General features: G+C 41.0%; 1 protein-coding gene and 1 long non-coding RNA gene across 15 annotated transcripts in view; one reads left to right on the top strand and one right to left on the bottom strand.

The window, feature by feature from the left end:
- Positions 1–699: 699 nt before the first annotated feature.
- The window catches only part of nbeaa (neurobeachin a), a 96,564-nt gene continuing 73,475 nt past the window's right edge, over positions 700–23,788 (bottom strand). For 6 of the 13 annotated variants that reach the window (XM_020650140.3, XM_020650141.3, XM_020650144.3 and 3 more), the window contains 31 exons: positions 23,584–23,752; positions 22,866–23,248; positions 22,156–22,292; positions 21,248–21,402; positions 20,322–20,448; positions 19,106–19,225; positions 18,004–18,137; positions 17,215–17,276; positions 15,130–15,194; positions 14,513–14,621; positions 13,956–14,122; positions 12,814–12,938; positions 12,569–12,718; positions 12,018–12,154; positions 11,778–11,895; positions 11,026–11,128; positions 10,796–10,911; positions 9,701–9,813; positions 9,268–9,408; positions 9,035–9,154; positions 7,725–7,877; positions 7,447–7,611; positions 7,019–7,108; positions 5,934–6,126; positions 4,685–4,756; positions 4,193–4,348; positions 3,751–3,921; positions 3,514–3,615; positions 2,911–3,107; positions 2,661–2,812; positions 700–2,407 (listed from right to left, as the gene is read on the bottom strand). In XM_020650140.3, the coding sequence (XP_020505796.1) occupies positions 2,317–2,407; positions 2,661–2,812; positions 2,911–3,107; positions 3,514–3,615; positions 3,751–3,921; positions 4,193–4,348; positions 4,685–4,756; positions 5,934–6,126; positions 7,019–7,108; positions 7,447–7,611; positions 7,725–7,877; positions 9,035–9,154; positions 9,268–9,408; positions 9,701–9,813; positions 10,796–10,911; positions 11,026–11,128; positions 11,778–11,895; positions 12,018–12,154; positions 12,569–12,718; positions 12,814–12,938; positions 13,956–14,122; positions 14,513–14,621; positions 15,130–15,194; positions 17,215–17,276; positions 18,004–18,137; positions 19,106–19,225; positions 20,322–20,448; positions 21,248–21,402; positions 22,156–22,292; positions 22,866–23,248; positions 23,584–23,752 (4,293 nt within the window). In that variant the 3' untranslated portion in view covers positions 700–2,316. The remainder of the gene's footprint in view (positions 2,408–2,660; positions 2,813–2,910; positions 3,108–3,513; positions 3,616–3,750; positions 3,922–4,192; positions 4,349–4,684; positions 4,757–5,933; positions 6,127–7,018; positions 7,109–7,446; positions 7,612–7,724; positions 7,878–9,034; positions 9,155–9,267; positions 9,409–9,700; positions 9,814–10,795; positions 10,912–11,025; positions 11,129–11,777; positions 11,896–12,017; positions 12,155–12,568; positions 12,719–12,813; positions 12,939–13,955; positions 14,123–14,512; positions 14,622–15,129; positions 15,195–17,214; positions 17,277–18,003; positions 18,138–19,105; positions 19,226–20,321; positions 20,449–21,247; positions 21,403–22,155; positions 22,293–22,865; positions 23,249–23,583; positions 23,753–23,788) is intronic. The other 7 variants (XM_020650142.3, XM_065963206.1, XM_020650143.3 and 4 more) reach the window with 6 other exon arrangements.
- LOC136182438 (uncharacterized) lies at positions 16,671–23,763 on the top strand. Of its 2 annotated transcripts, none has more exons than XR_010668697.1 (4): positions 16,671–16,809; positions 22,132–22,302; positions 23,085–23,202; positions 23,633–23,763. It is a non-coding gene; the product is annotated as an uncharacterized lncRNA (long non-coding RNA). The 2 variants fall into 2 exon arrangements; XR_010668696.1 differs by having other exon boundaries at positions 22,132–22,319.

Raw genomic sequence — 23,788 nt, 5'->3', positions numbered from 1 at the left:
AGATTACAATCGTTTTCTTTGTCACTGTGGTCAATCCTTCTCCTGCTTACGTAGATTTCTTACCAACATTTGCATGATTGACTGATGTAAACATTGCAACTGCAAATGGAAATGTACATTGAAAAGGCTTTTAAAATGCTACACAGGAGTGTCATTGAGTTTGAGCTTTTTAAAGGATTTGATTTATGCAAAAAGACATGAGGACACAATACAGAAGGGATGCATAAAGTTCTAGAAAAAGGAGGTAGTTATACACACATCACGTAGGTGCAGGGCAGTTCAAAATCAGCAGACTGATGAAGATGATAGACCCGCACAAAAAGTGTTAATTCATCACAACGTTTCACCCAGATGTCTTTGAAGACCTCTATCTTCTTCCTCAGGCATAAAGTTCTAGACATACAGTATAATGTCTGTGTATGTCCTAAGAGTCTGTGCTCTAAGGAAGTGCTGCAGAATTTAACGTCTAAAAGAAAAAGAGAAGCAAAGCAGGTAGCTCAACAACGAAGTCAAGTGTGTTTAGAGTGTACCGTTACATCTCAAGGGTCTTTGGAGTTCATTTCTTGAAGGCTATTTTCTTTCAGACTGGGCTCTTGTAAATACTTCAATGGGACGTCCTTGATGTCTCACTCTGCCTGTGAACAGCTGCTTTTCAGCAGTAAAAAGAAAATAACATGGGACCAATGAAAAGCCAAGTCATCAAATTCTTTGCATATTTTATTTTTCTTATCATGATTTTTTTTTTTTTCAACTCACACATGTCATATTTTACATCTTTGCAATAAAACATGAATACAATAGTTTTTAGGGTTTCATAGATCCAAAAATATTTAACCTTTTTTTGGATACGTAAGTTGAACCTGTCGATAGAGTATGTGCATGTGCGCATTTGATCAAGATGGCTTCACACATACAGAACATCTCACATTTCATCCCTCCTCCTCCTCCTCCTCTTCCCCCGCCGCCTCTATCAGCTACAGAATCATGATATTGCTTACAACTGTGAGGTTGTAAAACATAATAATCACACATGGGCTCAACGTTTTTAAATTACAAACATCAATGCACAAATAATCCCATCGGGGAAAATGGACCTAAACAAAATGGCAGCCAACCAGAAAGAACCAAGCTAATAAATAATGATATGTGATTGGTGCAAAGTGCAAATACAAAAACAAACTTTTACATTGATTTGATTCTCTTTTTTAAATAATCAACAAATGTGGGTAAGTGAAGGTTTTCCTTTGCGCTTTCAGTCTTATTCAGCTGATTAAGTCTCCCACCGAGCCTGAACCAAGACTATATACATATTTGACAAAAACAATCACCAAATATACAAAGGAAATCATGTCAGTTCTCGTGGTCGTCGTCCTTGGTGGCACTGGCAAGATCTCTTTATCATTACCATCTCCGGCAAAATTATCACCATCCTTGACACCGCCATTTTTACCATCAGTCTTGTCAACATTATAGTAATTATTACACAATATTTTACATACAGCAAGTCATTAATAAATTAAAGGTGATAAGCGCAGTTTGTGTAGTGAAATAACACGTGTAGACTCTGACGGAAGCAGAGTCTTTATTTACATACAAATCAGATCTAACCCTGCTGCAGGTAAAAGAAAGAGTGTAAAGGAAACAGAAGAAAAAAAAAAACCTTGAATAAAATCAAATCATAAGTCCTGGACAATTCTTTTATGGGGGAATTTAAGATCAAGCCAATAGCACCAATTTTCTGAATAGTAGGTGGGGCTGGTTCATTTCTGACCATATGTTGTCAGACACATTGGAGGAGTCTTAATTTATAATCCACCCAAATATAATCCCATGACTGAACTCCCCTCAAACAAAAAGGAAAAGAACTGGTTCAATAAAGAAGAAAATTAAAATGGGAAAAAAAAACAACATAGGCTCTTCATCTGTGAAGCATTAAGTGTACCATGACCTTCACGAGTCCTGTGAGTGGTACAGGTATAATCAACCTCTACATGGTCTGCTTGACTGCTCTTTTTTCCCATTCTGCAGCCTGTCTATGTTATGAGCAGGTTGTGGTGTGTATCTTCAGAGTATAATGTGTCTGCAGTTACTCACGTGTGTCGGGACACGTGTGCACAGACGAGGCCGTTTCCCACCAGCGCTGCCGCAACTTCCAATCAAGTAAACTTCACAAGGATATAGAGCCTAAAGGTCCGGTACTTGTTTTGAGATCCTCTCAGTACCTGTAGTTTCCCCGCGTTGTAGACACGCAGCAGAATGCTTCACCTCTTCTCTCTCTTGTTCTCCTTCTCTCCCTCCGTCGCTCTCCTGTCCACCTCAGTACCTGTTCTGGTGTTCATAGTGCCAGCGGTTGAAGTCTATGTTGAACGCCACTATGCTGCCGGATGCCATGCCAGTGATCAGAGTCCTAGAAGAGCAAAGCAAATAGAAAGAAAATCTATGAATCAAACTATATAAATAAAAGTATTTATTTTTAAGGTTTGCATTTAACAGCGTACATTTCCCAAGTCCAGAGACGTCATCTGAGAGATTTGTGGTAAAATAACTAAAATGATCATCCAGAACTCCCCTGTGAGGTAACCCAGTTTCCACAACAACAGTAGTCTAAAATAAACCACTGCCATGAACTTGGCTGTTTTCACAGTATTACTGTCTGTTACCTCTGGTCATGTGAGAGGTCCATGGCCCGGATGCCCGCGTCACAGCCCGGATAGATGTACAGCTGTTTGAAGTCGCACGCCTGCCACACCTCAACAACTCCATTATCACCTCCTGTTACCAGATTCTGTCCGTCGCTGCTCAACAGGATGGCCTGAAGAGGGACAAGGAAGAGGAATATAGGGTGAAAGTGGCTCGATAAAAATCAATATGGTATGTTTACATGTACAGTTTAAACTCTGAAAGCCTTACCCGTGTGGAATCGTTGACCTCCATCTGTGCCAGCTGTTTTCCATTGATGCTGAAGTTGCAGAAGCGGCCTCGCTCGTAGTAGATGATGCAGTGGCCCTCACTGGACACCGAGATGAGGCGGGGCCGCTGGCACAGCTCAGGCCCCTCCAGCGCTCTGAGCAGGTCTCCTGTGATGGTATGGACCAAGCACGGGCCCTCTGAGGGAAGAGACCAAAGAAATCAAGGGAAGAAGTTCTACTTTGTGACTCAGTTCATCAACATGACTGTCGGAAAAAGTGGTAAGTATCAGTTTTGTGGAAATCCAAGGAGAAATTTCACATTTGCAGGACAATCTCATGTTTTCTGCAGTATGAATTTGAAGGCAGTTACAGAAAGCATGTTCATCTAATCAAGGTAGAAGTTAAACAACAAAGGACAGTACCTCTATTCCTATGTACAGTAACGTACTCCCATGATAAATGTATCAGAGGTTTAAAATGTTCCAATACTGTTTCATTTAGCTTTTTAATGACATAAGTATTCCCTGTGCTACCAATCTAAATGAATTTAAAAGTAAAATGATATTTCTCTTAGGCAAAGACAAACAAGGGAAGAAACACAAACCTTTAGCTCCACTGATGACCAGTCCCAGCTCTGCACAGACAGACACACACACCACCTCGTGGTCATGTCCTGTCAGTACTGCCCTCGGAGCAGGGTAGTCACCTAGGGGATATAAACAAAGTCAGTGACTGTTCGAAACTTCCCTCTCCCGTAAGGCAGAAAGCTTTTCAGAATATTTTCACAAGGATACAAAATAGACAAACTCTTGTACGTTATTTCCGTCATGACTCTACTCACTGTTGTTTGGGTTGTCACCAATTATGTGGTGTCTTCCACTCCAGTACCACAGAAGAAGAGTGGCATCTCTCGAGCCAGACACGATGTAGCAGTCTCCTCCGATGTAGGACTCTGACCTGGCCAGACATGTCACAACATCCCAGTGACCAAAAACGATCTGGGTCAGCTTTCCTGTGGAGAGAGAGGAGGAAGACAGAAGACTCAATGTACGCTGTTTACTCCCTACGTTGATGGCTAACTAAAATCTTTAGACAAAAAAAAGAGAGATTAACTTGACAGAAAGGTGCACATGTAGAAAAAAAAAAATCCTGAAAAACAATCAATCTTGCCAAAAATCTAAATAAAACGGCATACGCTTGAACCAACATGATCCTCATTTCACATATCTCATTTCAGTCCAGTAGACAATGGACAACATGATTTATAACATACATAAACCTACCAGTTTCAGTGGAGTAAACCCGGAAGCTCTTGTCCCAGAAGCCACATACCAGGATGTAGCGGTTGTCAGCGGTAACCACAAAACAGTGCGTGTTGATTTGGATGCTCTGGTCGACCAGGTCGGTGATCTGACGCTTGTTCACACCTGAATTGTTTGCTGAATGCGAGCACAGGAGGAAGGTAGAAAAGGTTAATGAGGGCGCTCAGATGGGATAAGGTTAACAAGCAACCTAATGGACACTAACCTTTCCTGAACTCTCTATATTTTAAGTGTCAACACAACTTACTTTGAAACCTGTGTCTCAGCATTTTATGTATAGCCCTAATGCACCATGTGACATACTGATCCACTATTGATCTGTCTGACCTCATTATATCTGCATGCAGGAAAAGTGTCCTTAGCAGTATCACTGCTTGTAGTATCAACATAAACTCTAAAGATGACAAAAAGTTAAACCACTGGAATTTGTTGAAGATATTTTTGTGCACTGACCTATGAGAGGGTCCATCTCTATGGGGAGATGATGAGCCTGTTCCAGGGAGTATCCAGGAGCTCCACGGAGGCCTGAAAGGGTCGAACATTACAGGCAGTCCGACACACACGCGTCAATATACAGCACGGGATAAAGGTTAAACTACATCCTCACATTCAATCCCCTTGTTGGGTGCCATATGGAGAAAGCTGTGATACAGACTTGTGTTCAAATATAAGTGCTATGAATAACAAACAAGACCCCAGCTTCCTTATGACCCTCCATAATGCCATTACAAGAGTAATTACATCCTGCCTGCTCTTCTAATAAGGTCATTACTGAGGCTTGTTAATAACAAATATTTCAGTGTCGACCAAAATCTATGGACTCAACAACTACCACTGAATTTAACGAAAATCTCTCTGAGTTCAGACGCCTTACATGCTTGATTGCAAACCTACTGATCTATGTGGCAAATTTAAAATAATGTTGTAGTGTGCTTGTTACCCAATTCAAATTAAATCATCTAATCCGTGAATGTAAAAAAAAAACGTGAAAAAATGCTAATTAAAAATGTCCCAATGCTCAAATAGTGTGTCTAAATTGCCCTCTTAAATGTAAATCTAAAACAAGTGTTGTCAGACTTTTTTCGATAATGTACGGCCTTTGGAATATTTTACAACTAAGCGCAAAGTAATTTCAGGAAGAGATTTATTCTATATAAATAGGTGCAATACAGGTTGTGCTATCAGGGTCTAATTTCCAAAATGAATTTTTTCTTTTTAATTACTACTTAAAAATGAGCATTAAAAATATGTCTCAACAGCTCCCTGCAGAAACCCCTATGGGTACTACTAACCACATTGGAGAAACTCTAGTGTAAGAAAAAACTGTTCTCTCCTGTTAATGTAAAATAACAGATCATTTACACATCTTTGAAAAACCAAATGATGGCATTATTTTTTATAAACATCTTGATAAATGACTAGGATTAAGGATGATATTAGTTCCTGATTCATTTCCAACCCTATTATTTAACCCTTATTATTGAGTGTTATGACATACTATCTAGAAGTAATACAGAGGAAGATCTTCCCGAATTGTTTACTAAACTAGTGCTGAAAAGTTGCTTTGTAAATATTGTTGTCACTATCTCTATCTACTGAGTCATTAGAGACTATAAAGACATTGATGATGGTTGAACCGTAACACAGTGTAACGTTCATGTCATGCTTTATCCTTCAGAGTGGTGTAACTTTGAGCACTCACCGACTGTGTTGTGCCAGCGGTTGACGGCAAACAGCCGGCTACATGTGACGGTGACGGCGGCTGGTATGCTGAGGTGGGGGAGCGTGTTGGCTGCAACGTGGGTGACGGGGGAGTTGGAGGGGAACTTGAGCACCATGATGACATCCTGCTGCATCTGATCCTTAAACATCAGTGGGCTCTGGGGAAGGAAACACTGGTGAGACAGACAGAGAAAGAGAGAGAGAAGGACAGAGGAGGAGGAGTAGGAGAGAAGGGCAGAGTGAGGAGGGAAGGTCAGGGGAGAGAGGAGGATGGGGAGGAAATGGAGGGAGAGACAGAACAGATGGGACAGAGGGAGGGAGGGAAAAGGTCTATTAGTGGGAGCACAGGGTCAGAGCAGGTACACACACTGAGGGGGGCTCTAGGCCGAGGAGAGGAGGTGGAGGCGCTGGCTTGGTCGGGGGTCAGGACTGACAGGTTTGGGTTGAAATGGATGTTTCTGATGTGGAGACACTGAGGCCTTGAGCTGCTGAGGGAACAGGGAGGACAGAGAGGCCTACACCAGGCCTGAATTTGCTTCCAGAAGAAGCAAGACATACTCTTGTATGTAAAATAAATATCATACATTCATACTGTTAAACTACATCCTAACATGTAATGCAGCTATTAACATAAGGAGGCTATGTGAAATTTATTTGTCGTATGGGCTGACTTTTATTTTGTGGATCACTTTCTGTGAATCTATGCTGTGGAAAATGTAAACAAAATGTCCTGTCAGTCTGCCTTTTTGACACTGACCCAGTGGCAGCTGTAACATGGATTAAAACTAATAATCTAATATCACCCTGATGGTCCTTTCTTTTGCTTTTGAAGGTCATATAAAGGCATCAGTATTTATTTTTTGTCTGTCTCAGAACCAGCTAAAACTCCTCACAGGAGCTATAATGTCCTAGCCTGTCTTTCTGTTTCTAACTAAAAACTTGACCAATGGAACATGCAACATACAGATATCCATGAGACCAGACAAGGTGTTTTTCTTAAGGGTTTAGTAATTATTTAAAGAGAATACTGCTATGGATGAGCTACTTTGGTTGAGCAATTCTCACCAGATGCATTGCAGAGGAGCGGGGTGGGTGTGGCTCTATCAGCAGCTGTGAGGGGACCTGTCCGCATGCCTGGATCTGCATCTCAATCACCTGTTGATGGGGAGACAGATAGTATGTTACACAAAGAGGAAGGTCAAACACTTTTTAGAAACATTAAAACAAGTGTAGAAAAGCTGCACTCCTTCCCCTTTATTTCCATATTAACTAACCATGTGTGTGCTTCCTGAAACACATGCATACCTTGATTTCTAGACAGAAAATAGGATTTGCTGCCATAAGGAGAAACAATCTAATAACAATTTCTAAATACCATACAAATCCGGTGCTAGTTTATGAGTTTGAAGAAAGCACTCACTGACACCGTGTGAGAGACTGTGTTTATCAGTTTGTGACTCAAATAAGAGTAATGTGTTGCTATAGAAACCAACCTCCCGCTGCACAGCATCTAGAATGTCCAGGTTGACTGCTCCCTCATAAGACATGAAGTCGAACACGTTGAGCGCACGGACTGCCTCCGGCCCTCGCTGCTTGTAGCCGAATATGAGATCAATCCACTGGTGGAGCTGGCACGACACAAACTCGCTCTCCAACGCCTGGAGACAGTGAGGTGAGCGCGAGAGACGAAGTCAAGAATGAGTTCGGCAATTGTCTCTCCAGTGCATGTGTACTTTTTAAAAAAGCTTTTTAGAGTTTCTGTCTCTCTCACCATCCGGTTAATTCGCACAAAGTCCTCAGGCTTCTTTGCCCAGGCAGGGAGCTCCACATCACACGCAGAAACTCCATCATCCCGCACGCCGAGCTCATACTCATTACTGTTCACAAACATCTCAGGCAGGTAGTAGAACTCTGGGATCAGCTCCTAATGGACAGCACAGAAACATGTTGTGTATTTTAAGAAAATGAATACCTCCCATTCATCATTTTTCTATTTTTTCCATCTCTTTAACTATACAGGACATTAATTACATCCTGCATATACTAGGAAAATACCAAATACTTTCAGGGAATTAGACAGTGTTGGAATATCTTACAGTTATTGACTATTTTCAAAGATTTAAAGATCTTTTCAATTAAACTCAATGACTTACATTATTTTTTTAATTCTAGAACATTTTAGCGCTTTATCTGAAAAGCCTACTACTTCAGTGTTTGATTTTTAGTTTCACTTGTAATTAAAGACTGATTTGAGCCTGGTTTCATGCTTTTACAATAACTTCAACTTCTCTGAATATATCTCTAATGTCCCTGGCATGAAATTTGTAATACAGTCATGTAACAACATGAAACATATAGAACCCACAGGCACATAGAGCCAGGTACAACAAACATGTTAAAATACATGAATGAAGGAAAACATCAAGTGACTCGAGGTTGCCTGAAGTATGTACAGCAAGTGGCAACCTCCACTGTAAAGAAATGCAGCTTATGCAGCCGTGCGAAACACTGCAGTTCCTCTAGTGTCCACTTGAGGTTAGCTGCAATAGCCAAGGACTCTCCATTATAGCCCATGTTAAACTGCTAATTATTACAGCAGAAATAAACATGTTAACAGTCTAGTTCAATACCATTATTGGTCTGTACAACTCATTTCCTTACTGCTCAACATTGCACAGTGGATATTAGTTTTAAAACGTATTTGTTTTTTGTTTTTATTAAGGCTACAAGTAATTCATACATTTGCACAATTGCAGGTGTGGCTGAGTTGACTGACTGGTGGCAACTTGTACCTTGAACCTGCCTCAGCTTGACCTCTTTGCCTGTTTCTGGACTGATTAGAGTCAGCATTTCTGTTATGGCTACTGCCATTATTGGGCTACATAATGCCTCTTCTGAAAGTGATGGGCGACATCACTGAGACTACGTCCATCAGGCTATGGATGAGACAACCATCATCAAATATCGATATCAGCTAGGTCCCTGTCTGATTTCAAATCACGCAGTTGCATACATTTGCCTATCAGCAATTTTACAAGTCACTTCAGTGAGATGATCCCTCAGTCCATCAGGAATGGTTACCTTAACATCAGCTGTGTCCCTCTGACAGTTCCTCCACGAGCAGCCAATCCCAGAGAAGGCTCTTTCTGGATGGTCAAACTTGTTATCGTTAGCGTTGAGGAAAAATGTGGTGAAGGGCTCCTACAGGCACAAGAAAAGACACGTTCATTTCAAAAGGAGCCTCGGGGTCACTGCGTGCATTCACACAACTGCTGGAAGTGACAAATTTTTAGTGAGTGAGGCAGGTTACTTACTATTCTCAGCATCCACATTAGTGTTGAATGTGCAGTTGAGTAAAGGGTTGTGTAGTGGTGAGGAGGCGTGCTGTCATCGTCCCATGTCTCGTAGCGTTCTGCATAAAATGCTGCGCGTTTGGGATTCAGTGCACCGATTGGCTGGAAGAAACCAGAGACAAACAATCAGCTTAAGTTGATGTTTACAAGAGAAATCATACATGCAGTTTCTTCTTTTCCTTTTAGACAGGGTGTCATACAAACTTAAAAATAGACAATGTTAGGAGAAAAGGACGGCCGTTTTATCTCCATCTACTTGGTAAATATCGTAAAAGGTTAGATTCTTGCTAAGCCTGGGTTCAGCATATGAGTGGTTGCTGCTTGACCTGTTTTTGACCCTCATTCAGCACCATGTACATCCATTGGAATAGTGCATGAAGTGTTGTTTCCTAACCTTGGAGAGGTCTCTAAAGTTTCCAGGTAGAGTGAGATCCAGTTCCTCTGAGTCGTAGTTGGTCAAAACCCAGGGGAAGATGGGATACTGGTTCAAATCATTGTAAGTCCTCCCTGCGGGGACAAACGAGAGACAAGAGAGGAAAAAAAATGACCAATAATGTATGAATATACAAAATCATGCTATAGTTGTGCCACGTAATACTGTGGACATGACATGCTGGTGTTACTCTGTTTTTTGTGTGAGTGTCACATTAAGTCAGTATAATAAATGTAATCACATGGGTATCCAAAGAAAGTTCATTGAAATGTGTTTTTAGAAGAAATTTCAGGGTCCACATGGAGAAAACGAGCCTTGTGATCACGTTTCCTTCATTTAACTGACTTCGTGATGGGTGTTGAAAAGTAAGATTTGTATTATATTTACAAAAACTAGGATGTCTGTGTGAAAAAAAAAAACATTCACATAGAAATGTAAAAATACATTTATTCTACTGCTAACTGTCAGAGTATATACATTTTGTATACAACCTTTTAACTATAATTAACCTAAATCTGCAATTCTACCACAAACATATATCAATATATATGCATAATGACAGTGTTGCTTTATTCAAAGATATATTTGAATTTATAAAACAGAAGGACATTTTCTGGAACATATAACACATCACAATATGACAGCAATTAAATGTGCAGAGAAATCTGAAATCTTCCAGGTGTTCTATCTGGTCTTTTTAATAAAGTATTTTTATATATTGGCTCTCTTATCTTGGCATATGGAGAGGAGTGCAAACAAGGTGAATCTGCAACTTCTGGCTGTGCAGTTATTTTTGAAGCACGACAATAATGATGATAAAAAAGAGATCACAGGATGAAAATCTTCAAAAATAAAAGCTAAAAATGTCAATGTTACAGAGCAGAAAGAAGAAATGAAGACAAGAGAGGAATAAGGGGTGTTCTTCTTACTAATACAGTTGTGAGGTTTAAGAGCAAATAAAACTGCCTTAGACAGTGTTCAACACAAAAAGTGGTAAAGAAACAAGGCATCATAGCAGCCGTAGAAGAATAAAACATGACTGGAAGCAGACTTTACCTGCGATAGTGTTGAGGAACATGAGGTACTCGAAGTTGGAAATCTCTCTCCTCTGCCAGCGTTGCGTCATGTTGGACGACTTGAAGAGCTGACGAGGTGTAGCCAAGGAAATTCGCCTGGGAAACACAACATATAACATGTAGTATAACATGTAGTAGATTATTGCAGTAAGAAAAATGCCTCTCAAATAAGGACATTTGTGCCCCAGCAGACTAACAGCATACTCCTACCTGGCCTGTGGAAGACCATAACTCGTTCCCACCCCGACCCGGGGGAGACTGTAGACCACCCTCTTGACTGTTGCCTGGTCAGGGAAGTTAAACATCACAGATGCTGCGGAGAGAGAAGGAGACAAGATGAAGTCAGCATATAGAAATTAAAAAACTATTAATAATAACTTGTGTGTAATTGTTCCCAAAAAATAATACACAAAAAACCCTCAATGAATCAGGTATAGTTTTAATATTTAAGCACTACAATCATATGGACACAATAACACTTTGAATGGTTGTTCTTTTTCATGGTAAGATTAACTTAAACAAAAGTGATTCCATTTGTACTCTAGGTGAGCCTTCGTCAAAAATACACTACTTTAATATTTATAATCAGTCAGCTATTGTTACCAGGGAGGTCTACAGGTTGCTACTTATGTTTTACTAAGCTACAAACAAACATCCTAGACAGCCAATGTCACTGATGAGAGCAAAACAAAGTTCAGAACTTGAACTGAAGGTGGATAGAAATGCATGGCCTGCATTAGTGCTATTTTCTCAACTTGTCATGACTCTTATTGTGAAAAGGCAAGGCACGTTTATTTCTATAGCACATTCAGCAATGAGGCTATTCAAAGTGCTGCACACCGAAAACAGAAAAAAAGCCTGATGGGTCAATTATATTGATGAAATATCATGAATAAACAGCAACAGCGGCAGGGATTTTTGGTAGAAGATGTACATAACAAACAAGACCTCTGTAGACTTACTTCTGTTGGCCATAAAGACCTCTAGACCGGTATTCTGCAGCAGGTAGCGTCTGGAGAACACGGCTCTGATCTCACTGAACATCCATTTCCCATGCAGACCCTCTGAGTATGCCAACACCTGATAAGACAAAAGAAAAATATTATTAACTCAAACCTAAATATGCTCATGAATTCTAAAATATTTGGATCAGCTCAGGGGGATTCCCTGCACTGAGAAAAAAAAGGAGAACTTGTCCTTACCTTAGCATCAGTCTTCTTGAATGTAGGATCATCTTCGTCAACCTCGAAGTAGATCTCAGTGGTCGTGATAGACAGAGTGCCTCGAGCTACAACCACTGGAGCTACCAACTGAGCGGGTGTACTCAGAACCACGGGGCCTGAGGGATGATTGTGTTACTCAGGAAGTACTACTTTAGCTATCATACATCATCACAATCATAAAGCAATCATCACAGGGCAGAAAGACTCATTTTTGGTTAGTCTGATTGATCATTTATTTGCTTCTTATACTGCTAAGATATAAGACCCATCGGAGGGGAGCCACAAGATTAATGAAGGGATGTTGTCGGATTGGCATCAGCTTTAGTAGATTTTGATTTCATTTTTGTTGAGTCAATAAAATCAGCCGGACGGTTAGTGCAGCTGCAAAACTTTGAAATGTCCAACTTGCCTTTGGAGGTAAAAAGTCTTGGACGGAAACGTACTAAAAACAAGAGTCATACAAAGTACTGTTTGGTTGTACAGAAGTATTTAGTGTGTTTGTTTGTGTTGCTTATGTGTGTGCATCTTACCAGCAAGGTTATCAATCTCCTTTTCCTGCAGCAGGCTGACGGCATCATCGTCTCCCTCCAGCATTAACTCCGCCTCTGGATTCTGGGCCACCACTGATTGGCTGCGGAAAGTCTTCTTTGACTTAGGCCCCTCCTCCTCGTCTTCCGTGCCTGTGTGGGTTTGTTTTGTAAATTTTGCGCGTGAGGTTTGTGTATATGCAAAAAAAAAAAAAAAGTACAACATATATGCGTTACACATTTCTGACCGTATTCCTCAAGAGCTTTGAGTGTCACATCGGCATGAGTGGATCCAAAAGCATTTCGCACAAATCTCCGTCTCCTCCTGAGGTCATCCTCCCAGTAGTCTAGACGCCAAAAGTCGTGCAATTGGCTGGAGACAATAAAGAGGACGGGCAAAGATGAGTCATTTTAAGTGTTGTTTCCCTCTAGGGTCGATAAAGCTGAAGTGTGAGTCCAAGATGAAGTTACGGGTGACATTTACGCTAGCAACTTCCAAAACGTATTTCCTATATTCAAAAGTTTCTTTTTTATTGGTATAAAGGGCAAGACTGACCACAGGGGGGACAATGAAAAACACTTCCAGCTCTGTAAGCACAAATATAAAGCTTTAAAATGGCAGAGAAACCATTAAATTGACTTAATTTAAGAGATAAGAGTTTCTAAAGAAAAACGCAGAAAAGTGAGGAATAGTGATGCAACTGTGACTGAAATCATCACCACGACCAGAGCACTGAAGATGCAATTTCACCTCCTTTCATTTTTCATCAGATTTAAGGAGGGTGTTTAATAAAAACACGCAGCACATTGTGTTACACAATTGATTTAATCAACAGTGACATGAGGGAGACGGACTTCAGATGCTGCATGTCACAGGTTCTCAAATTACATCACATGTCCTCAGAGAAGCTGCCAGCCTGCAGGCAGATCTGGATAAGCAGAAATCATTGATTTAATGTGTGTGTGTGTGTGTGTGTGTGTGTGTGTGTGTGTGTGTGTGTGTGTGTGTGTGTGTGCGTGCGTGCGCGCTAAAAAAGGATCACTCTCACACACTCGCAAAGCTACCAGGCAACTATGACATCAGGATTTGGCTGCATGAGTGCGAAGTAGTTGATGTAAAATAATTTCTGTAAAATTAGACTTACTGTCAAGGTTTAATGAAACTGTATAAATGTGTAGTCGATTTATTCATGTATTGTTGTCTAGGTCTGTTATTGACTTGATGTCTGTTGTACTTGATGAATCGTACCACTTTCTATTAGCTAGTTTACACAAGCAGATAACTCTGCAAAGTTCTCTCGTAATGTTCATATTGATACAGTTTTTTCCATTTGTATGCTAGAAAGCGCTACGTCTGAGCACTCAACCGGTGCTTGTGACTTTGGCTCACCTCTGTGACATTGTCCCCCACGCTCCGTGCTTATTGGTCAGGATGTTCAGGATCTTCTGTTTCAGCTGGTTGGCGGTCACATGATCCCTGTGCTTGGCTGCACTGATGAGGTGATCGCACATTTTCTCCTCCTCTCTCCGGTCCGCAGCGTACTGAGCACAGTTTGACTGGAGAGGAGTGGGAGGTAAGGAATCAAGGGGGAGGTAAAAGAAACATTGATAGTCCAGAGAACACAGTTATTGTACAGTGTGTTTGTTAAATGGATTGTTGGTCAAAAAAATAAAAATAAAGCCTTCTGATAGAAAACCTGCAAAGCTTTATTTAATTTATTTCAATGCAATTCCTTCAATACAGGATGTGCCTCTAAGAAATGTATGTGTGAGTACATGAGTATGCATACCTAAGTATGCATAAGGACATAAAATAAGTACAACCTCGGCCTGGATTTTAAATTAAATTAATTCATGTATCAGACACTTCACACACTCTTTACCTGCAGCCTCAAATGTTGCTACATAATTCAAAACCCAAATGTAAGCAATGTTTCATGTGTTTACCTCGAATTCAGCATGTTTGTGTACATCCTCGGCCCTCTGTCGGTTCAGGATGAACTCTGCTTCGTTGGCGACACGCACAATATGATCTTTCATGGCGTGGCAAAGAAGTCTGGTGCATAAGTGAGACATGGAGGAAAAAATGACAGGCTGAGCAACATCTCCATTAAAAAAAAAACCATCCAAATAATAAGAAATGTCAGAAAAATCTCCTCAAATTACAACCTCTCTTAGACTTGACTATTATTGACTGCTGAAACTTGTGTGTGCAAGTAAAGAGTTAAAAAAGTAGCGTTGCACAGCATCTTCTTCTTTTGATATATCCATCTTTTGTTGTCCTCTAATAAAGTTTTGTACGCCAATAAACAGATCAAAGTAAAGACGAAGACAAAGGAACAGCCACTGATTATAGAGCACGCCAAATTAACTGTAAACTTAATTGCACTTTAATGATTGCACTTCCTGCTGAACACACACTGCACCATGCACTTATCCTGGTGAGGTTCTCATTAAGGCTGTATCATAGCCATTAACTGCTAAGCATCGCTATCAGTGTTGGTGGTAATGTGTAAATCACAGGGGATCATGTGTGCTCGTTATCGGTCTGTGTGTTAGATTACCTTCCCTCATTGATGAGCTCGATGAAGGCCAGCCCGGCATTCTTCTGAATGGAGTTCTGCCACTCCTAAGTTTAGAAGGAGTATGAAGATTAAGGTGGTGAACCTCTAACTATGTATGCAATCTCATACAGATATAGGACATTTTACTCAAATTAATTACATTTAAAAAAAGAAAAGAGACCAGAAAAATATCACGTTTTTGGATAATCTTGTAAAAGAAATACCAAAAAAAAACATAGATACCTAATAATTCAAGATCCTGCTAATTTGATCCTGCTAAATTACGATAGCCCAATGCACATTATGTGTGGTTAGCATAGCTAGGTTTGTAAACATGGTATGGTACAAACTCTTACATGTGAACCAACATACATAAAAGACTGTATAGAATAGCTCTACATCACACACTGGTTGGAAGAGCAACATAAGCAGTTGTTGTGTTAAACTAATAAAAACAGTAAAATATATATATATATATCTACAGTATATACACAATAATACACAGTTTATTATCTATTATGAAGGTCAAATTGTTGCTGTAAATGTCAATCACAAACGTAAAATGCAAACTTCCCTCAAATGAGATCCAGAATAGAAAAATTAGGGCCCAATAACAGACTGGGGGAATTTATGGTGAGCAGCCTTTAAAAGAATAGATCCACCTGGACTTGTTCGCCACATTAGTTTTCATTTTTAACATTCAGCTGCCTCTCTCAGAAACTTTACTCAGTTTTTAAACTCCTTCCCCTTCCCTTCATTGCTCTCCTCTACCCATTCTTCTTCCTTTCACTGATGATTTATCACTTCCTTGTTTAGAACATAAATCTTGTAACAAAAAAAGTGTGAGAGCAACTGCTAACAGCGACCCTAATGAGCCCTGATGTAAGTCCCTATTCAGTTATTTTAAACCGACTGCCAAATAAAGACATTTCAAGTTGAACTTTGGAGCATCCTTGGATCATCTCTGAGGGATCGTGCTTTTTAACATTTTAATTTTAATAGATTACCACCTTTAGTTCAGGATCAAAATGTCCAGAATAGGAAAAAAAAAACATCTTAAAGGCTCTTTAGGTATCAATGAAAATGCAAACATCTATGGGAGTGTTTTTGATGTTTGTGCATAATAGAGTGGTGACTTCTGAGCAGGATAAGAGTGCTGTTGAAAGCCTCAAACTATCACAGCTCCATTAGCTCTTAGGGCTGTTAAGGACACGTGGGAGCTTCTCCTGTTACATCCCTCCCCATCCATAGGATCGATATCTAGGCTAGGGTTCGCTCTCCTGGGCCTCTAATGGCAGACAAGGCCCGGAGCTGGAGGTAATACTATACATGCTGACGAGCAGCCAGCCTTGAGAGAGCAGGGGCAGAGAAGAGGGAGTGGTAAGAGGACAGGGCAGTATAGAGAGTAGTGGAAGATGAAAGCAGTTGCCACTGGACCGCTGAGTAAAAAAGGACCAGAAACACACAGCTGTCTGATGGAACGGTGAAGATCAAACAGGGGAAAAAAACAGGAGAAAAGAACATAGGAGGCCACAGTCGCAGAGTTAAGAATAAGAAAAGCAAGAGGACAGAACTTTGGGGGATCTTAAAAGCGGCCGTAACTCATCTCAAGAGGGAAAAATGGAAGAAGAACTCCACAAAGTAAAGACCACTGGACACCAAAACTGTCAGCGAAAAGAGGTGAGTGCCTCCATGTTGTCTTTTGAATGTTACTCACAAAAAATAGGATAGTTGCTTTGAATGCAAGTTGATTTCATTTTGTAAAACAAATCCAGTTAAAATCAGTTTTACGAGCGTTAAAATTGTGGCCTTGAAATTAATGGTGTGATGATGCATATAAGATATTATATTACATCTGCAATGCGCTCATTACATAGTCAAGCCTGCCTCGCAGGGCCGATCAATAGCTCCACAGCTTCCTGTGTGCATCAGACCTCGCCACTTATCAGGGGCGTAAAGCAGAAAAGACGCTTATAGAGCGAGGCAGGAACATGACAAATTGAGGATGACTTTTTTTAGACCTCCACGGCACTGATGACTGCTTGAGGAGAGAAAAAAAAAAAGAGGTGAGGTGAGAGTACCAACCTGAGAACAGAGCAGCATAACCAGCTCCACTACAGACGTGCTAGACTTCATACACACTAAACCTGCAGCACAGAAACACAGCACAGTCAGGAGCCTCACTTGCCTAATCTTTGACACACACACACACACACACACACACACACACACACACACACACACACACACACACACACACACACACACACACACACACACACAAACAACCTAACACGCACACTCACACACAAAAACACTGCTGCAAGATACAAAAATATCATCAAAGAAGACACAGTAGTGTCAGTTGTTTCCGTTATTGCATAAAGCCATCATAGACAAGTTTATAAAAAGCATGCCACAGAGAAGACAAGAACAAACAGCAGAGAGAAAAGGAGGGAGGGGAGAGCAGTGGGCAGGAGGAGGAAAGAGAGATCAACATTGAGACAGTGGCTCACGAAACAGGACGCCAGGAAGCAGGTGGGCAGAGGGAGGAGTGCATCACATTTAGGACAACCTACAACACTAGTAGTATTCACTTTTAAACCTAACATAATCTAATTAAAAATGTTGACATTGTCTAGCTAGCTGTGTTCAAAAGTGCAAAATACTGACTTCATACCTGCTTGACGAATGAGTGAAGCAGCCAGCTCAAAGACTCTTACTCACACACTCACTCAGTCATACATCCTCTCGCTCACTCACTTCATTTCATCTCTCAGCCGCTCTTACACTCACACGTCGCGGTGAGGGACAGTGAATGGGGAGACTCCACAGAGAGACGCCAGTTAGAGAAAAAGGAGCCGTGTACAGCACCTGTACCTTCTATGAGCAGCTCCTGCCCATGGCTACCCAGCAGCGTCCTGGACAGGAAAGGCGCAAAGTCCACAAAAATCTCTCTCAGCAGGGGGGCCACCTTCTCCAGAGCTCGCTCCAGCTTGGTGGTGATGCTGCGGTCGGGGAAAAAAAAAGTGACAGAAAGATGAAGAGATCGGGTGTGGAGAAGAAAATGGGCAACAGACAGATGATAACAGAAGAATATGTGAGGATATAAACTCAGGGAGCGGAAAACACGGTCGGCGAAACAGGGAGCAAGAAAAGCATGCAGGAGAGAAATGAATCGAGACAAAAGCATAGGACAAGCTTCATAAGAGAGTACAGGCGAGAAGGCAAGCTTTGGATACTAAAATACATTTTATGAAATGAACAACACGGAAGACGCAAAAAATTTACATAATAAAAGAGAATGCGTAATGGTATGGTATGGTATGGGAGCACTATATCTGAGTTAGTGTAGGTTAGTTAAAGTCAGTGGTACTTTGGTTTTTAGGGCTAATTGTTGAGATAAATTAGAATTGTGTGATGAGAAAGAGTGCTTTTAAGATAAACCTGCCAAAAAGTGTCCGTCATTTAAACTTCAGTTGAAAAACATGTTGTATCGTATCTTAACTCAGCTCTAAAAAGTGTCAGTGTGTATCGGTGCATATCATGTGCAAAGTGAAATCTTTGTTGAATTCTTGTTTTCAGTAAAGAAATGAAAAAAAGGCAGGTAGAGTAAAGCAAAGCAGATTTTAACTATATGAAGTGCAATTTCTGGGCCTATGAGCGTGTGATTTCGGACTCAGACCTGGGTCTCTAATGTTTCTTTTTTTTTCAAGCATTTGTCATAAGTTATATGCAAAAGCGGCCTCACTCAGGTCTGATCTGAAGTTTGGGGTTAGTGTGAAGAGACGGCCATGAGAGAAGTGACAGTTGGCTGTGCTGCTGTTGAAGCTGTTGGCACAGTGATGTCTGTATTTTCTCCCATGGCATTCTGGGAATGTGTCTGGGCGTTGCAGAGGGTGTGTGGTGGAGGTGGGGCAGAGAGGAGGGGTGGGGGGGGGAGGGGAGAATGGGGATAGGACGAGTATCTCCTTGCCTAAAACACTGTCCTGCATCTCGGGGAGCTGCCTGGAAGCCTGCCAGAGAGCTAAAAGACTTGAGCTCAGGGGGCGTCTGACCGCTGCGTAGCGCACACTGCGCCACCTCACAATAGGCACTGCAATACAAACCACACAGTCACACACACACGTACAAACACACATGTACAGACACACACACTGATTAAGGGACATGTGTGCACATGCACGCAGGCACGCACCAACTTACATGTGTGCGCACACTTCACTGAACACATCATGACAAACTGTCTAACAACCTTAAGGAGAGAGTACATAGACATACATGTTACAGTATAAACTACTACAGTGTAAAGAGGAACGAATATTATTTCCCTAATTATAAACGGTCTACTATGGCAGACCTGTTTATACTTTATTAGTGATAATCAGATGCCTACACAGAGTATGGAAACACAGATTAAAACAGATTTATGACAGATTTATTGACATTTTTGAAATTCATCAGGATTCTCTATATTTCTCATCTCTACAGAATATTGTTGTCATGACATTAAAACACAGTTGCCATGTCAAGGATGAAAGCACCATAAGGTAGAGTGGGTGAGATGTGTAGGGGGTATGCGTGCATGTGAGGAAAATATATGTGCAAGTGAGTTAGCTCGCATTAAGTCTTTTTACTGGCTTTTAGAAGACCATGATTATCAGTTGGTAAACAAGTGATCAGAAGAGCAGTGTCACAGATGAGTTCATTCATCCTTTTTATAGTTCATAGCTTGATGTTGCACCAACATTTTTGTGACTTTTGACTTCTTGTCTTTTTGCTACTTATTATAACTGTAAATTGAAAGGTTAGCTTATTATAAGGTTCAGTTTATTATTTTGACATTTCAGAACATAGCTTCCATAAGCATTGCTCTTTTCTTAGACTTAAATCAAGTTTTATTACCTAAGCCTGATATATCATGTCGGTGTGTTGCCACTAAGTGGTACCTAACTCAACTGTGTGACATCAGTACTGGCTGTGAAAGTGACCTGCCAGTGGGAATTCATCGAAAAGGACGTAGCTCTAAGTGTAAAGTGAAAGAGGGACCGGGATGAAGTGGGAAAACGACAAGCAAGAACACAGACAAATCAACATAAAAGAAAGCATAAAGGAGGTAAAAAAACAAAACAAACAGGAGGAAGGTGCATGTTTGAAGCGATAAGGAGCTTTGTGGTGCTGAGAGATCTGACCTCATATTCTCCATCGTGTCTTCTGGCATGGGGGCCACCGTCTGCACCGCCGGCAGATTCTTACTAGTTGCACCATTGACAAATGACGAAGAAGAGGAGGAGGATGAGGAGGCAGAGTCTGTGGCACCTGGACACGGGGGATGAAAAATAAGAAAAGTAGAACAGTATCATTAAGAAGCTTGTCCATAGTCAGGATGCAGGATTTTAAAGAAAGGAAATGTATTAATATCTCAATCAGTTCTGTCAAAATTCAATTTGGATAGAATTTCCCCAGACGAGCTGCTGCTTGTCTTCTGGTAATGGCCCCCCATTTGTGTAAACAGCTTTGCAATCAATACAAAGAATCAATTCCGCGGTCTTAATCTCCTCTTTGTCCATTATACATGTATGATGTGTGTGACAGGCTGACATAAATAGAAAACCACTCTGGACAATGAAGCTGATCAGTATAATGCTTTGCAGAGCAGAACTGATCTTTGTTTTTATCTTGTAATCTTAAGTTTATTGTTATTTACAGCTTATGGATCAAATAATATCTACTGCATGGTTTCCTTTCAGTGGAGTTTTCTTGCTACATTAGATGTAAGTCGTGTGACAGACATGCAGCATAGGCAGTTTTCTAACGCTGTAACTCTAATGATCTGTATGCAGCCATTGAAATAGGCTACATCTAATGTTTAAAAGATCTACTTTTACTGTTAGTTCAGTGTCTTCCTATTTAGGTTAGTTAAGTAACACTGCTCTCCCCTTACAGCGATATCAAAGACTTTTGTTCAATGTGAAAAATTGTCTGCTTTATTTTCTCATTAATGGTATCCTCTCACAAAAAAAAACATTTTTATCATACTGCAGGTGTCAATGTACTGCCTCTTCCTACATTTACACTCAAGGAGTAAAGGAGATCTGTGTTTTTACAGCGCAGATACCTGTTGTGTTGATCATGCTCTTCGGTGTGGCTGTCGCAGCTGCAAAAATGTTGGGTGTGCTGCCAGGGGTGGCTGCTCCACTCGTGGTGGGTGTGCCCACTGTATTGACTGACAGGCTTCCAGGTGGAGGCTTTTTGACAGGAACAACAACACTCCTGTGAGAGATAAGACACAAGGCATCAGACAAATCTGCACACACAATACACTTCTCAGCATGGAGAGTATTTACAGTTGATAGTATGAGTAAACCAGCAGCATTGTTAAGATGAACTTACATACTGAACTTATAGTTTATTATTTTAAGGCACAACCATAAATGCTGTTTGTTACCATCTTCTGTATGTACTGATGTGTTGGATGTATCAAGCCTGCATGTGTCATCAGATGGACATCCACAATCTATTATGCATACTGTCTTAATTCATTATATCTATTCCCAATGACTGCCACAGAGAAGGATCAAGTGGTGAGGCTGATGATGGAGAGTCAATATGAAACGACTCATTTAAACATTTTCTCTATTCCCTGTTAAACAAAGACCTATATTAATGGAGGAAATGGGAAAAAAACATTATCAAAAGCTTCAAAGTCAATTATATTCCTCTCCTAACTCCGTAGTTTTAAAGTTTCATGACAAAGAACAGTCAAGGAAGACACATGATTTCTTTTGTCAAATGTTGTCGTCAAAGAGCTTCATGTTATTCTAGATACTAATCGATGGATTTCAGGATCCATCTTTTTCCCTTAAACTAATGTACAGCATTGTGACAAACAGCTGTACTGTACACTAACATGAATCTTCAACACATCAGTATTATCCAGAAAAATAGCTGTATTGATGGATGCGCCTGCTGCACACACTTTGATATCTTTGTCTTTTGTAGGTAAAATCAATGAGTGTTACTGACCTGTCGAAAGAGTGGAACTGCATGGGCAGCATTGGGTGAGTCTTCAGCGCAGGATCTGGGTGATAGGGCGTCGGACCAGACTCCTGTCCCAGATCACTGCCGTCCACCGGCGCCGCCACCAGACTCTTCAGGATCTCCTGTGATTGTGTGAGAGAGAGAGCGACGTATGTTAGTATTTACAAGACATCAGCTACTCATTTGTTTTCAATTAAGGTTTTCGATTTTTCCTACATACTGCCTGTGACAAAAAATTAACAGAGTACAGAAAGATCAACATAAAATCTTCTTCCAGCAGTATTTTTTTTAACCTTTTCTTGATGAAGAAAAACCTTATATACGTACCCTCAACAACAAAAAAGTCAAAACGTGGAAAGATTTGAACTCTATTCAAACCTAACAGTAAAAGCACAACCATGCAATGTAAACATAAACATGTGGTATGATAGTGCAGTGACCTCAAACGCAAATATTTAAAGAAGATGGGCCACATACTTTCCAGGAATTGTATCACATATACAGTACATCTGCATATCAAACCATATTAAATATGCAGATAACTGTACCTTTACCACCCTGAGTTTACTTTATTGATCTTGTTTTATACTTCCTTATGTTTTGTCCTATGTGTTTGGCTAAAAAATCCACAGAGAATTCGATCACAAGAGGCCACTGAAGGCAGACTTTAGGTGAAAACAGTCAAACTGACCCACCTTGACATTGATGCCTTTGTTTGTTTGGCTGATGCTGGAGATGGACGAGGGCGGGGCTTGGTTGGGGTTGGGATTAGAGCCGGGGTTGTGGGGAGAATCCAAAAGGCTCTCCTGTGACCTCCTGACATCAGACAGGCTACACAACAGATCTGTGCCTCCTCCTCCGACCCCTCCTCCCATGTCTCTGTCTCTGTCTCTGTCTGTCTCTCTCCCTACCAGGCCGAGGCCCAGCCCCAGCCCCATCTCCGAGCCGTTCAGGGATCCCGCCACATGACCCTCCTCTCCGATGCCCGAGTCTGTATGGGGGAGGCCGGCCCGGGGAGAGTCGTCCACTGGGGTGGGGGTCTGTTTGTCACGATCAGAGAAGGCTGAGGTTGGGTGTTCTGGAAGAAATAAAAGATGCAATGTGATATAATAACACATTTTCTTTCTGTAAAGTGCACTGTCAAGGAATGACTCAATTTCTTGTGTGTTTTTAACACATCTGTCTCAGCCTTTCCATATTGCGTGTTCGCTTTTATTTCTCTGTAAAGTAATATCCTTCTTTCTTCTTGCGTCTCACTTTCTCCCGGTAATTGTCTCATATTCTTGGCAGAGGTTTTGTTGTTTGCCTGCAGCCTCCATTCACTCAACCGACACTACAATGATGACTCATACCTGACACATCCAAGATTACCCTCTAATATCCAGGATATTGCAGTGAAAAAAAAAGATTTACCTGTACTGGTTGGGGAGTTTATCTCGTGTCGAATGCTTCTCCCCGATAGGCTGGTGGACCTGCCAATCTCCCGCTGGGGTTCCAAAATGTCCCGGTACTTGGACACCATGAGAACGGAGATAAAGTAGACGACTGCCAGCGCCAGAAACTGAGCCTGCTTGCTGTCATCCTAAAGAAAATCCCCCACACATAAACACATTTGTTC

This window comes from Labrus bergylta, chromosome 14 (genome assembly GCF_963930695.1).
Source record: "Labrus bergylta chromosome 14, fLabBer1.1, whole genome shotgun sequence".
NCBI lineage: Eukaryota > Metazoa > Chordata > Actinopteri > Labriformes > Labridae > Labrus > Labrus bergylta.
Note: the sequence above shows the minus strand (reverse complement) of the source record. Positions and strands in the feature narration are given on the sequence as shown.